The sequence below is a fragment of the Nuphar pumila genome, chromosome 7, assembly GCF_984573655.1.
Source record: "Nuphar pumila chromosome 7, dmNupPumi1.hap1.1, whole genome shotgun sequence".
NCBI lineage: Eukaryota > Viridiplantae > Streptophyta > Magnoliopsida > Nymphaeales > Nymphaeaceae > Nuphar > Nuphar pumila.
Genome location: NC_143255.1, coordinates 103822720 through 103837128, shown reverse-complemented (window position 1 = coordinate 103837128; position 14409 = coordinate 103822720). Strand labels below are relative to the sequence as shown.

Sequence of the window (14409 nt, the reverse complement as noted above, 5' to 3'; positions counted from 1 at the left end):
GCACCAGCATAGGTCCCGGCGTGCCAACGTTCTTCTTGCTAAATACGAGGGTGTGAAATCATTGGTTGGGGCACTCGCGTGAGTCAGCAAGCAATGTCAAAGCTTCGTCGATCATGGATCCAAGCTTGGTCTGCAGTTCTTTCTAATAATGGCCTTGTTGACTCGCAGTCTCAATTCTTAGGATGCGTCTTTGCTCCGAATGGCTCTTTCCGCGCTGAAGGATGCTACCTCTCTCTCCTTCCTTCGGGGTGGACCGGTTCCCGACAATCCTTATCTGGGGCAAGGGACCGACTCCTCAATCTCGTTTTCTGGCATGGCTCATCCTACACGATCGAGTGCAAACTGACAGCTTCCTCAAATCCATCGGATTTCATCTTTCGAGTAAATGTGTGTTGTGCGAGGCGACCGAAGAATTTGCATTTCACCTATTTTGGGAGTGCACTGTATTTCAAAACATCTTTAAGGTCACCTGGAATAAGCATATGGTCAGCGTACACCAAGAATCATTCGCCAACGACTTGATGTGGGGTTCTCAACCAGTATATCAATGCAACAAATGACGAATTATTTGGTAAACTTGGCTTCTCTCGTCATGGTGGGCCGTTTGGATGACCCGCAATAACGCCATTTTCTGGCATATTTCGGCAGTTTTCAATAAAATAGTGAACCTTATCTTGGCAGACGTGTACGCCATTCTGCGCATAGCCTTCTTGAGCTTTAGCGCAATCAGCCTCCATCGCCACCTTCTGAACCAGGGTGATGATCGTCGATCAACTGTATTTGTATCTTGCTTTCTTTTCTGAACTTCTTGGCTTGTCTTGGGCATTTTTTTTTGTATTTTTCAGCAAATTCAATGTTGGTTGAACCTGTTTTTTCGCAATGTTGATGGTTATAGTTTCGTCTCTCTCTCTTTCTCTCTCTCTCTGGTCAAAGCAAAGCATGGGCAATTAAACTCGACTAGTAGACTACCATGTGGCCAATTCTTGGGGCCAATTAAGGCCAAAGCCCACTTAACCCAGCCTGATTGGTTAGCACTTGATGGCTCTGGTTATGGACCATATGGTAAAAGCCAGACCGGGTACAGTTTTCTTTTTGTTTTTTTATGACGAAGAACTCTTGTCTTGAACCGGATGGCACTTGATGACTCTGGTTATGGATCTCCATGGACCATATGGTAAAAGCCAAACTCGTCACTGTTCTTTTTTTATGACAAGGAACTCTTGTTGACAACCGGCCACTTAATCGACTTGCCGCCTTGCTAAGTAAAGCATGGGTGGGTTCACCGGCACCCAAGCCCTTACAGTGCCTACTAAATAAAGGCACCCTTACTCCCGGAGAGAGTCGAACAACATGAGACGAAAGGGTCAGCACCTTCTCCCCAGACCTGCTGCCACCCGGGCTACCTGTGTGGAGCATTGATTTGGGTACGTGATCTTTCACTACCATACTTATCCCGATGAAGGCTCATTAAAGTTGGTCCACGCTATCCGGCCCATGGAACGCATACGTCGGTCCCAATCTCAGCAAAGGACAATGATACTCAGAAACTTGGGTTTTTACCTTAGAAACTTCAGTGGGAGTTTGAGAATTAGCCTTTGCTATTTTGTTGCTTCATTTACCATTACTCTGGAACAAAAGAACTCTGCCTTCTTGGCTAGAGGAGCCCTTGTTTTGTGGCTTGACATGAGATGACCATGGTTCGAAACCCACAGGAAGGGAAATTCCCTCAAGGGTTTTACCAATTAGAGGCCTGCCAATATGCTGTCCGTAATGGGAGTATTTAGCTTGGCTAAAAAAGTGATACTCTGGTACTGTATGTCCTATGGATTATATAGATGAACTTATCCTGGATCCATAAACGATTATCACATTGGCATTCAGTCAACCAATTGAAGGCTGAGTAAATTCCATGTGGCCCAGAGAGAGAGAGAGAGAGAGTTTTACCTGGAGGGTGGGATGGGGGCCCACATTGCTTCCCACCTACCGGTTTGCTAAAAGCACGTGGCAACCCCCGGCTGTCTTGGGCTCAAAAAATGGTTATATAAAGCATGGGATGCTGACGCCGGTCACCGGAATTTAAGTTAATGTGTAAGGTTCGGCCGGTTTCTTACTAGAGTGGAGATGGTGGTGAAGGTCTACGGGCCAGCCCGGGCTGCCTGCCCACAGAGGGTCATCGCTTGTCTCATCGAGAAAGGCATCGAGTTCGAGATCGTCAACGTGGATCTGGACTCGGGGGAGCAGAAAAACCCGGAATTTTTAGCACTTCAGGTGGCATTTTTTTACTCTTTATAGTTTATAGTATTGTTTACATTTGCATAAAGGACGATGAGCCAAAACATCGAGCCAAGTCGATTCTTGAGTCGGTTTCTTACTAGGTGGCAAATTCAATGTTGAAAAGGGTCCAAGTTTCTCTCACTAGCTTAATTAGCCGGAACTTTGAGGGCATAGTCATAATATGGTCGATAATTTAAAAATAACAATTTATCGTGGTATTTTCAAAATCTGATAAAATGTGAAGAAAACTTGATATTTTCCAAGTATCATCTATTATAAACATCAATGAATGATATTATTGCAATATTAACCGCTAACACGATATTAACATTTTCTGGAGTTTTTGGGTATAATTTTATGTTTTCTTTGTATTTTATGTATATTCTTTATTTTAAGATTTTGGATCTGCTGGAGAACACCCTCACATTTGCTTTGTCTTTTAACCGTTCATTCGTTTCACTGTAGATGTCCATCTAAAAAACTTGTGGGACCCATCTAAGGAGCAACCTACTTATTTATTTATGGTGTTCTGATTTCCGTTCATCATCACATGGATCAATGACATCCAAAGCAGCTAAGATGGTGTACGGTTAGAGCTGCTTCTGACCTGATCCTTTCTCTAAGATTTTCCTAAGAAAAGCAAACTTTTCTTTGATATTGTAAGATTCTCCCTTATTGATAAGATCTCTCAAGATTTGTGACATTGCTAAAGGCTGGTAAACCCGCAAGTACTAATTAGTAGGCTTTGAGACTCGGCAGTAGGACATGGAATGAGTTGGCTGGTTTAGCTTGATCACAAGACAAATTATTCTAGTGAGACTTAGCTTGATCACAAGACAATAGTGAGACTTAGGGTAAGTTTGGTTGTGGTTTTGAAAAGTGAAAATATTGTTTATGTTTAAAAGAGATTCACTTTCAAAATCTCATGAAACCTCTCATTTCACTTTTAAGTTATGTGCCAATTCAATTTTTATAAAGATTGCTTTTTGGATTATGTGCCAAATTTTTTTTTATATTAGAGTGTTTTTGGTCATTGATCAAATAATATTAGCTTTCTAAGGTGTATTAGGAAATGAATCTCACGTTATCAAACCAAACTTACCTGTAAAGTTAGTGGAATGCCATCTCTCTCTCTCTCTCCACATTTGAACCATAGCCACATATATAGTTCTCCAGAATTTATTAGCAAGAAAAAACCTTGGGACAATTTGAAGAAAATTGTTTTTCTCGGAAAAAGCTCAGAAAAATCTCAGCAAACTTGAAAAAATATGTAAAAGTATAAAAATAAGACAAATGGAAAACACATGATTTTAATGAAATAATAAATTGAACACCATCAAAGAAATATCTATTTTTCAAAAGTTGATTTTTTTTCCTTCTTTTTTTTGTTGGATTCACCTATTGATTCCATGTGGATTGTTGGGCTCATACAATTTGGGGATACAATAGGCAAAACCACCAGATAGCAAATCTTAGGGGTCAAGCCCTCTAACTGTAATTTAAGAAGGCTGCTTATAAGAAGAGTTTCCTCTCTTTAATGTTAGTTAAATACCATGAATCCCATTCCCATAAAATGTTATATTTCCCCGTTTCAAACGCATAAGGGTTTATGAATAAACCCAATGACTCCCATAAATAGCATAAATGGGATGACTCTCATTCCCATAAATATTATTACCTTTTCCCCCTTTTAAATGAATAAGGGTTCATGAATAATCCCATATCCATCAGAGCCCTCCTCCGCACCTATAGAAACCCCTAATCCATCTTCATATTTTCCCACTAATGTTTGGTTGCATCTCATGTGATTCCAAATCACATGAGAGGGAATCAAAATGTGATTTGAAATATGATTTTAAATCACATATTCTACCATGTGATTTGTAATCACAAGAAATTCACTTCAAATGTGTTTTCAAATCACATTCCATTTCTCGTTTGCATGTGATTCCAAATCACTTGTTTGGTTAGCTGTGCAAATGAAATTCATTCTCTCGTTTTCATGCGATTTCAAATCACATGTTTGGTTTGCTATGCAAATGAGATTCATTCTCTCATTTGTGTGAGATTCCAAATCACATTTGAATGCAACCAAACATACCAAGTAAAGGCCTGAAAAAAAAATCAAGCTTTAAAGTTTTAAAGTTTTGTTTACACGTTTTTATCAAAAGAAACACGAGAACTTCAATATAACCAGTTTTTTTTTTTAAATTTTGTGTTTAAAACGAGAAAATTGTGGGATTTAAAAATTTCACCTTTTTCCCACAAAATTAAAAAAATCGCCAAGATTGGCGACTATGATTTTGAACCTCATATGGTTCCTCATCACGGTGAACAGTTTCCTATTTTATGCCAATCGCTTTATCACATTTACTTGGTCTTCCATGGTAAATTTGTCTCCAAAAGAAGATTGTCTCTGTAAGTATTTCTCCTTTGCGATCTAGCTTTTAAGACCTAAGTCTCATGTGCATCCTATATATATATATATATATATATATATATATATATATATATATATATATATATATATATATATATATATATAAACAGTTCAGGTTTGGGTCATTGGACCAATTCTAAAAAGAAATGTCCAAGTTATCAATCAATGCATGTCGATAAGAAAAATAAAAGTTACGACAGAAGAAAAACAATTGTAACTATAACTTTCACAAGATTCAAGGCAAAAATAATCACAACGTACTGACAACCACAATTACAACTGAATTGTATTATGTTTCACTAGCATTAAGAGTAGTGAGAAAGTATGGCCATTGTGATTTATAATCATAGGATCCAAGAATCATAGAGCATTGCAAACGTGAAATAATCTTGCTTTCCATCCATGAGAAAGTGTGACACAACGTGTACCATGCTATGTCTACTCCTTGTGTGCCGGACCCACAATTAGCAAAACTCTGATTAAACATTCAAATTTGAATAAAAATTTTGTTTTTTCTGCAAATTAGTTCTTTTTTATTGGAGATTTATAAAAAAATGTCCATTCCTTTTGCCACTTTGCAGAACCTTCCCTGCCTTGTCCAACGTTATAGTGCAAATAGTTAGACAGCAATCATGGACTGGTATAAAGGCTATGTGAAAATGACTATTCTACTCTGGTGAACTAAAATGAATGTCAATGAGTGGAGACAAAATGATCATTTTACAAGCATTTTATGGCGGTTTCTTCGGGTTATAAATTAAAAAATGTCACGTGTCCTTTTAGGCGTGTCCATGTAACATAGCTAATTTTGCAGATCGTGGGGTACCTTGGTGTTGCCTCAACAGCTCCAAGTTGCCAATGATAGCCACATTTCATACATTGCTCAAACTCATCCTACAATGAAAAGCTTTGCTGCATTGCAAAATAACATTTTCTTTTTTTATTTTGCAGCCTTTTGGACAAGTTCCTGTGGTGGAGGAAGGAAACTTCAGGCTTTTTGGTAGAACCCTTAACCTTATACTGTCTTTGTTTACCAACTGATCAGTTTTAATCACATTGAGTTTGATATGAAGCTTGTTTGTGTTTGTCAAGTGGATTCAGAAAGCCAAGCCACAAGCATCTCGTTTACCATGAATTAGTCGAGCCTGAACATGTGTTTGATTCGGCTCTGTTTGTGCTATATAAATAAAATTTGATATATGAATTCAAAAAAAAAGGGACAGTTGCTTAGGATTCGTGGCATGAAAGCATGAAGTTCAGTGTTCAAACCCCAATTTTTGCACTGCAAAACAATGCAAAACAAAGAGTATGTTTTTCCACAGAGCCCACAAGGGCTCCGCTGATGTGGTAGGGGCAACTTGTGAATGTCAAACCAATTTGAAGGGTTGTCACGAGTACGAAACCCATGGGTGGGGTCCCTTGCAACAAAATCAAAACTGGGTGTACTCCCCAGTGGGCAAGGGGGACCTCAAGGGTTATACCAAGCGTAGGCCATGGGGAAGGGGGGGATTTTTCCTTTGGACAGTCTGAAAAAAGTTTTTCCACAGAGCCCTATTCAGTTGGTTCTGCTCGTTTATCAGCCTATTGGCCTAACCAATCTCTACTTGATTGGGTCAGAAGTATCTGATCATGGGTTTGACAGGGTCCTGGTTTGCACGTTGAACCCAAAACCAGACCTACAACCCATCCCACCAGGTCTGATCTGCCGCAATAACATATATCACCAATAAATATTTCTGAAGGGTATGGTATTTTTTATGGGTATGAGGACTCTATTTATTGACCCTATTTATTTCACAGAATCCAGGGCAATCATAAGGTACTATGCAACCAAATATGCTAACCAAGGAACGGACCTACTAGGGAGCACACTAGAGGAGCAAGCACTAGTGGACCAATGGCTAGAAGTAGAATCCCACAATTACAATGAGCCACTCTTTGCCATTGTTCTGCAACTACTTGTTTTCCCATCCATGGGCATCCCCACTGACCCTTCGGTGGTCAAGTCAAACGAGGCCCAGCTCGGTCAAGTGCTCGACGTGTATGAGCAGCACCTAGCCAAGAACAAGTACCTTGCTGGGGACTTCTTCAGCCTTGCAGATCTCAGCCACCTCCCTGGCACCCAGCACTTGGTCACCACCCTTCGAATGGGCCACTTAGTGAGAGAAAGGGAGCATGTCAAGGCGTGGTGGAACGACATCTCAAGCAAACCAGCGTGGAAGAAAGTACTCCAACTTGTGCCTAAGCCACCTGAGTGAGGGGCAATGGTCTCATGATGTTGTTCAATCGGCTACTATGTGTGGGCCACTAAATAATTCTAAAGCCCATTGTCTCATTTTTAATCCTGGCTTTGTCCCCACCACATTTTGCCAACAAGAGAAAAGCAGCAGTTCCTACGGGTTTCTTTGTAGTATTTTGATTGTCTATCAGATAAATAAATATGTGATTGATATAAAGTGATATTTGATGCTTTGAAGACTTTGTTGACACCGTGTCCTACACGGATCACACCGTGCCGTGTCCGAATCCGTGCCATGCCATATCGACAGGCGATTCACCCCCTAAGTGCTGTTTCCCTGTGACAGGTGTACAATCACTTACACAATGTTTCCTTGAATCATGGAGAAAACATGAAAAAGAAAAATTATGTTTTTTAAAAAGCCATTAATCGCCCAATATAGTTTCTGTACATATAATCAAAATTGATTTTTCAATTTCTTGACTTACAAGGATTGCAGGGATAATAACTTTTATACATGTACCTTTCTCTTCATATCACAGCCATAAATAAGCAACTGCTTCAAACTAAGATGCCGTTCACTTTTTCTAGTGTAAGGCTTTTCCTAGAGTTGGACGCCTTGAAGGGCCACCCATCGCCCTAGCATAAGCAATGGGTAAAGATAAGAATTTTCTTGATTTCTTCACATATGCTCTCTTTGTGAAGTTGTCATAGTCATTAGCTTGAATTGCATCAAGTATCTGCCTATACAAAAGCAAAGCAGCCCATACCTGCAATCCAACACAACAAAAATTTCAGAGTTAAAACAAGCAGAGGTAATATTGATAGTTCTCACTTTCTAATCATGAAAGTGGGATAAGTCTACAAGGTTTTATTAGGTGGCATGATTACTAAGGACCTTACAGCTTTCACAGGATTTAGTTCAATAGGCCCAATTAGGCATGTCTTTTATGATCATTGAATTCATTGTTGGAGTGCTATTATATAGTTAATTTTGGTACAATACTGTTCAACTTACTGTATTACAGGAACTAGTAAAAAATATGATGATATTCTGCATGACCAAAGTATGATAATGCATTAGAGGCACTAGCATACATCCTAGAGTATGTAATGTATTGGATAAAACAGTAGATTCATAGCTGATCAAGAAATACAAAAGGATTCCAACCATCTTATGTTAAAAACAAATAAGAACATCACTTGATAAATAATTGCATGGTGTTTGGTTCATAGAATCATGCAATGACTATTATATAAGAACTTAAGTTGTGATCATGGATAACATTTTCGACAGAAGGATATTCAGTAATTCCTGTGTGGTTATGTGAGATGGGAAGAATGATGACGAAAAGCGATAGTGACTCAGATCCCATAACATCATATTTTTCAGAAATGGTAATAGCAATCAAACAATATGCTTGGTGAAATGCAATCCTACCATATCCTTAGAATGGTAGTAATGTTTCAACTACAAAGCTTGTGTTCTTATGAAGTTGGTCATCTTTCACATGAACTGAGTGTTTCTTATTTCTTTGTATGAATCAAAGAGTCTAAGACCCTTATCTTACCGGCCATCTGCTGGCTGGGCTGAGCTCTGAAACTCCTCTCTCAGCTTCACTAAAGAACCTCCTAGCTCTCTCAATCTGGCGTTTCATGAAACTCCTCCACTTATCAGTCACTCTGCCTGCAAATATATCTTCATCTGATAGCCCTGCCTGTGCTAGTTCATCCTGAGGAAGATAAACCCTTCCACGCCTCGCACTAAAAGGCAATAGAAGAGAAATTTACACTCGATTGATTGCAGAGTGCTCACACAGGAAAAAGAGTAAGATCAAAATGATTATAGCAGAATAAGAAGACTTGATTCAACTCAGGAGATGAATGGCACTGAGCTAACTCCTGAATCAATCATGTCCCGAGTCAGTCGATGAAATCTTCCAAAATCATATTGCATGACAACAAAACAGATATGTCTAATATTCTCTACTTACTCTTCTCCAACATCTCTAAGAATATTGGTTAGTTGATTTGCAATCCCGAGTGCTAACGCAGAATTATATACATTCTCTGTAGGCATTTGCGAGCCAGTAGCAATGCCCATCACTGGAACGCTCATCAAGCCAACAGTTCCAGCAACATAGTAACAGTAGAGATAGAGTTCATCAAAGTTCATGTATCTTGACTTCCTAAGGTCCATCCTCATGCCTTCAATCATGTCTTTGAATGGCTAAAACACAAGAAGAGTAGAACAGTTAAGCAAATGCACCAAGATCAAGTCATGGAAACTGGTACACTTTTTAATGTTTGACAGGGAAATTTTCACTAATTGTCAATAATTTCTGCAGATTTGCCACAATTATATCTTTCTCAAGCAGAGCAGAAAGTTCAGGAAGCGTGCACTCAGTCATCTACTAACACTAGGAGTGCATTAGATATGACAATATATTTTGAAATGTAAATTGCTGGGACTGTAATTCTCCATCATGGAAAACCATAAAACTACCAAAGCTTCAGTATTTTCCACTGAAAATCAGAACATGTAGTGAAAGTTTATATATCTTTGACTATTTGGACTGCTAAACTGATTACGGAAGGGCATCACTAGGAAGGTGATGGGATTAAACTGTGAAGTTTTCAACCACACCTATGAGCAAAACGGGAAATCTAGCCACATAATTGTGAAATCAGAATCCTTATTTTTTGCAAACAGGGCTTAAAGAAGCAATCTTTACCTGAATGTCAACAGGAAATTTAGAAACTGTATCAGCTAAAGCTGCATCAAGCATATCATATGGACGTCCTTCAAAGAGGTCAGCAAGCCTTCCCTCCCATCTGTCTAAGGCTTTTGGTGTTACATGTGCAGCATTTGGCCCATCTACAAGCTCATCTGTCCTCCTGCACCATACTGCAGAAGGTTGCTGATGGTGAGAATTTTTATGTGTATTGGTGATTTGAGTATGATTTAGCTATTCAAGGATCTGATTCTATATTTATCCAAGTGAACCTAAGACATCTTCAAGTATCCTAAAAGCGGCTTTTAAATATATAAAACATCAAAGGAGGGCAATGAGTTTCAAAACTTAAATCCACATTTGCCCAAGTTTAAACTTGAAAGAAAAATTAACTTGGTTGCCTCCCGGTCCCTCCCTCAATGAGGTTCTTCTCTAATGAGCTTGAGGCATCAATTGTGGACACTGAATTTTACAAGCTCAGCATGTGCTTAATTTGCATTTTTCAAATGTTAATATAAGAACTATGCAAACCATTCTGCCCTGTATACCTTTACTTTTTTGATGAACATGGTCCTCAATTGTGAAGTCAAAATGACTAGAAACTTCCACTTTTAACAACTAGTACCTAGTTGAGATTGCAAAATAGAACCTCTGGGGGGCCATCTTAAGGTATTCACGAAAAGCGCATCATGTTGAAAGACTAAACTTCAGGGGTTAAATTTGCGGATCATTTTATCAAGTGGTTAAAACCAATTCACAAAAACAAAAATCTTTCCAGTATAATCATATTCTACAGCTTTAATGAAACAATTGAACCAGGATAGTTACCATAGATTGCCCAGATAGCCCTTCTTCTCTCTGGTGTCATGAGCAATGTTCCTGAAATTCAAAATGCAAACACAAACTTGTGACCAAAAAAATCATGACTATGCTAGTTAAAATTGTTGGAATTTCAAACAATAATTAAGAGAAATTGATTAAAAAAATAACCTAGGTAAAATGTCTTCGCATACTCTGCACAGATTTCTCCGCAACGCTCATAGGCTTCATCCAACAAATTCAAGTTTCCATTAACTAGTCTTTCTTGTCTCAAATTGTTCGACCTTTTGGGTCTCACCTGCTCTTTCACTAAGCTAGCCTGCCTAAGAACCACAGCATAGACCCTCTGCTCAGAAGAAATCACTGTCTCACCTGATGGATTCACAACCAAACTCGACGAGACATGGAAGTTGTCATGTTTTCCAGATTTGAGAGAAGGGGATTCAGAGAAAAACTTCAAATTAGGCTTCCTTTGGTTGAACCCTCCAATGAAATTCGAACTCAAGTACCCATGAAGGAACTTGAAATTTTCCTGCCTCCTGCTCTCGGATAACCTGAGGATGCTGGAAATCTCGGTGGGTGAAGCTACCCAGAGTGAAGCAACAGGCATTCTGGCAATTTCTGGATACCCAGATTCTACTCTTGAGCTCCTTTACAGAAACCACCTAATTCTTGTTGCATAACAAGCAAAATTTTCTGAATTTCTCACTTTAGAAAAGTGCCCCACCAGTAGACTAAATGAAGAATTCTGTAGAAGCCCAAAAGCTAAGGAAAACAAGGCTGCCCAACTCTTGTGGTTTCTGTTAGTAAGGGAAAACCTGTAATTCTCCACTAAAGAAAATGTGGGTCATTGAGAACATGCCAGAATTTCTTTTGAGAGGGATGAACATGCCAGAATTTTAGCTAGTAAAAGATTTCAACGACCAATCATCAATTAAAGTAGCGCGTGTTCTCACTTCTCACCTTCTAGTGTCCCCCACATGAACAAATCTTGAGTCATGGAATTGTGTTGTCAAAATATTAAGGGTGCTTTTGATAGTGTGTTGTTGGACCGGGCTCCTTTTTCAATAATCAAATTCTACCCTGGGAGAGTGAGAGAGGATATGATATGAATGAAAATGTATCAAAAACAGCCATTCAATGACTGCCACATCTTGCAATTATGATATGCTTATCCCCAATGTCTTTGTACGGCCTCCCTGGGAGTGGCCTTGGGCTCCACAGGGGCTCGTCCTCTGTAGTAGGGGAGGCAAAACCTGACACGACCCTCCAACCCGCCTCTTAGGCGGGTTCGGGTTGGGCTCAAACTAACCCATTTAATAAACGGGTCGACCCGCCTAACCCTTTTATTAAACGGGTCGGGTTCGTGTTAGGGGTATGCCAACCCCGCTGACCCATTTAATAAACGGGTTAGGCGGGCGGGTCAACCCGCCAACCCATCAACCCGACCCACCAACCCAACCCATTTACCCGACTCAACCCGTTTATTAAACGGGTTGGTGGGTCGTGTCGGGTTACCCGTTTAATAAACAGGTTGGGTTCGGGTTGAGGTATGCTGACCCACCGGGTCGACCCACCAACCCGACCCGATTGCCATCCCTGCTCTGCAGGTGGTAGATGCACCACACATCTTGCTTGCTTTGGCTAAGACTCACGGCCATGACCCCCCCTCTTGACCATGCATGGTTCTTGAACACGTGGCAGCAACCCACTCTCAACTTTTAACTTTTCTGTTTGGCTTTGGGTTCACTTGACAAATGTCCGGAACTCCTCATTTGGCAATAAAATAGTGTTACCGGCCATACACCTTAGCTGGTTAAGGAGAAAATGAGGAAGAATGATTACATGATTATGATTATACTTACGCATGTTCGGGAAAAACAACTTTGAGTAAAGAGAGAATTCTTCTCTTTCTTTGATCATCTTCTTATATTTTGACATGTCTATAAGGTCGATGTAAAGTATGAACAGACTCTCCAATCGCTAGACTTTCTTTCCAAAGGTCACTTTGGAGGAAAAGTTTTCCATGGAAACCACTTTTACAATAAAATTACTTTTTTGCATTTATTATGTGGGTCTCAACATACATTTTTCATAGACATGTTTGTTTCACCTTTGTAGGATAGGGCATGAAAAAATGGCCCCTTAAAAAGCCCTATAATTTGGTCAAATAAAGAAAGAATGGAAAATAACACAGTGCTTATGCAAAAAGGTTACACAACGCCCATGAAGATGATGTCTGAGTCACGCACAAAATTTGTGCATTAAGCACCTGATTCCCGTCCATCAAGCCTTGGGCCTCACAACTGATGGGCATGTCCCAAAGATGGAGGGTGATCAAATGCTTAATGCACAAATATTTGTTCCATCATATTTCACCTGATCTTTTCACTTCTCTCTATTAAACCCTTGAGGTCCCTCCTGCTCATTGGGGAGTTTATAAAATTTAATTTTAAAATAATTTATAAAATTATTTATGAGTTGTTTTTTAAAATATTGATTTGAGGTTATATGCAATTTCTAAATACTATTTAAAAAAAACTCATGTGTTCATTTGTGTTTTATAGCCATTGAGGGTCATGGTTGTCCAAGTCTTATGACTATGGATATTAGCATGCTTAGAGAATCAAACATTCACACACATAGTATTTTTTCTCATTCAACTTTTAAGTGGCTAGTGTGTTACATGTGGGTGCCTCTATACATGATATATCTATTATAACACATTGACTTTGATATTCAAATTATGGAGTGATATGTGTTACATTTCAAATGGGAAAAGACACCCAACCATTGGGATTGGTGGTGTCTCTTCACTATGCATGTAGATGTAAGGAGCATGGATGGGTGTCAACACCCATTCTTAAAATGCAAAAGGGTGTCTCATAAGCGACACACCTTTTGACATTAATGTTCATGTTTGTCTATTAAAAGACAACAAAATGAACAAAATACATGAGAATTCCTTCATTTTTTTCTCTTGGACTCTCTCAATTCTCAATATTTTTCAATTCTATTTTTTGCATTGGGTTGTTAAGAATATTGTTGCTTATCTGCAATATAAAGACAATGTTTAATCTTGTTGTTTTTTCATTAAATTCTCATTAAGTGCTTCATTGCTTTACTCATTTACGCTTTAAAATGCTATGCAAGTCGAATAAAAGTGCAGCAGTGATCACAAGCAGGGGTGGAGCCAAAAATCCATATATATATATATATATATATATATATATATATATATATATATATATATATATATATATATATATATATACCTTAACTTGTATTTTTGTTTTATGTGGAGTTCACCTGAAAGTGGTCTTCGGTGAGCTCACATGAGCAGATAGGGCTCAGTGGTTTTCAATGAACACATGAAAGATGCTTGGTTCAAAATACTTGTTCAACCACACATTGACATCTAAAACGCAGAGAAAAATTAAATAAGCATACGAACACCCAAATTAACAATCAAAATAAATACAATAGAAAATCACGTCAATCCATAAGATAACTATATCTTTTGGGCATTTCAATAAACAGTTGATGTGCAACCAAAACATGACCCCAAAATATAAAGTTTATCCCAACCACCAATGATGGCACCAAGGAATGCATCCGTTTAACAAAACTTGGTGTCGAGGAGGGAGGGATCGGCAAAGACGATGAAGCCTCTGGGTCGATCGTATAGCGATAAAACCCTAATGCCACATATTTTATATGTGGCATGTTGTAAATAACAGAATCTGCGAACATCAATATCCAAGCTCGTCCTTCCTGCTCCATCCCCGTGACGAACAAAAACATGCCTCCCGCTCCTTCCCACAGGAAGGAATTTTTTTATCGTTCCAAAAATATGCTTTTAAAATGGCTATTCTAGATGAAGAGTTTTATTTAAGGCTTTC

The 14409-nt window shown here is 39.0% G+C and overlaps 2 protein-coding genes across 2 annotated transcripts; one reads left to right on the top strand and one right to left on the bottom strand.

The window, feature by feature from the left end:
- Positions 1-2121: 2121 nt before the first annotated feature.
- On the top strand, positions 2122-7164 carry LOC149832726 (glutathione S-transferase F10-like). Its single transcript, XM_090012562.1, has 3 exons — positions 2122-2268; positions 5666-5714; positions 6515-7164. Exons 1-3 carry the CDS (start codon positions 2122-2124, stop codon positions 6970-6972), a joined length of 654 nt encoding a protein of 217 aa, XP_089868688.1. The 3' UTR covers positions 6973-7164.
- A 197-nt stretch (positions 7165-7361) lies between these two features.
- On the bottom strand, positions 7362-11576 carry LOC149832725 (phytoene synthase 2, chloroplastic-like). The gene is made up of 6 exons (XM_090014679.1): positions 10679-11576; positions 10517-10567; positions 9689-9861; positions 8948-9183; positions 8525-8717; positions 7362-7723 (listed from the first exon to the last, which is right to left on the bottom strand). The coding sequence occupies exons 1-6, from the start codon at positions 11115-11117 to the stop codon at positions 7541-7543; spliced, it is 1275 nt and encodes a 424-aa protein (XP_089870805.1). The 5' UTR covers positions 11118-11576; the 3' UTR covers positions 7362-7540.
- Positions 11577-14409: the final 2833 nt, after the last annotated feature.

Bases quoted from the DNA above. Each gene is read 5' to 3' on its own strand.
- LOC149832726 (XM_090012562.1), top strand. From the start codon at position 2,122: ATGGTGGTGAAGGTCTACGGGCCAGCCCGGGCTGCCTGCCCACAGAGG. The intron at 2,269-5,665 runs GTGGCATTTTTT...TTTATTTTGCAG, and splicing joins CGGAATTTTTAGCACTTCAG to CCTTTTGGACAAGTTCCTGT. The intron at 5,715-6,514 runs GTAGAACCCTTA...TTTATTTCACAG, and splicing joins AGGAAACTTCAGGCTTTTTG to AATCCAGGGCAATCATAAGG.
- LOC149832725 (XM_090014679.1), bottom strand. From the start codon at position 11,117: ATGCCTGTTGCTTCACTCTGGGTAGCTTCACCCACCGAGATTTCCAGC. The intron at 9,862-10,516 runs GTAACTATCCTG...AACCTTCTGCAG, and splicing joins GGCTATCTGGGCAATCTATG to TATGGTGCAGGAGGACAGAT. The intron at 9,184-9,688 runs GTAAAGATTGCT...CTTGTGTTTTAG, and splicing joins AATTTCCTGTTGACATTCAG to CCATTCAAAGACATGATTGA.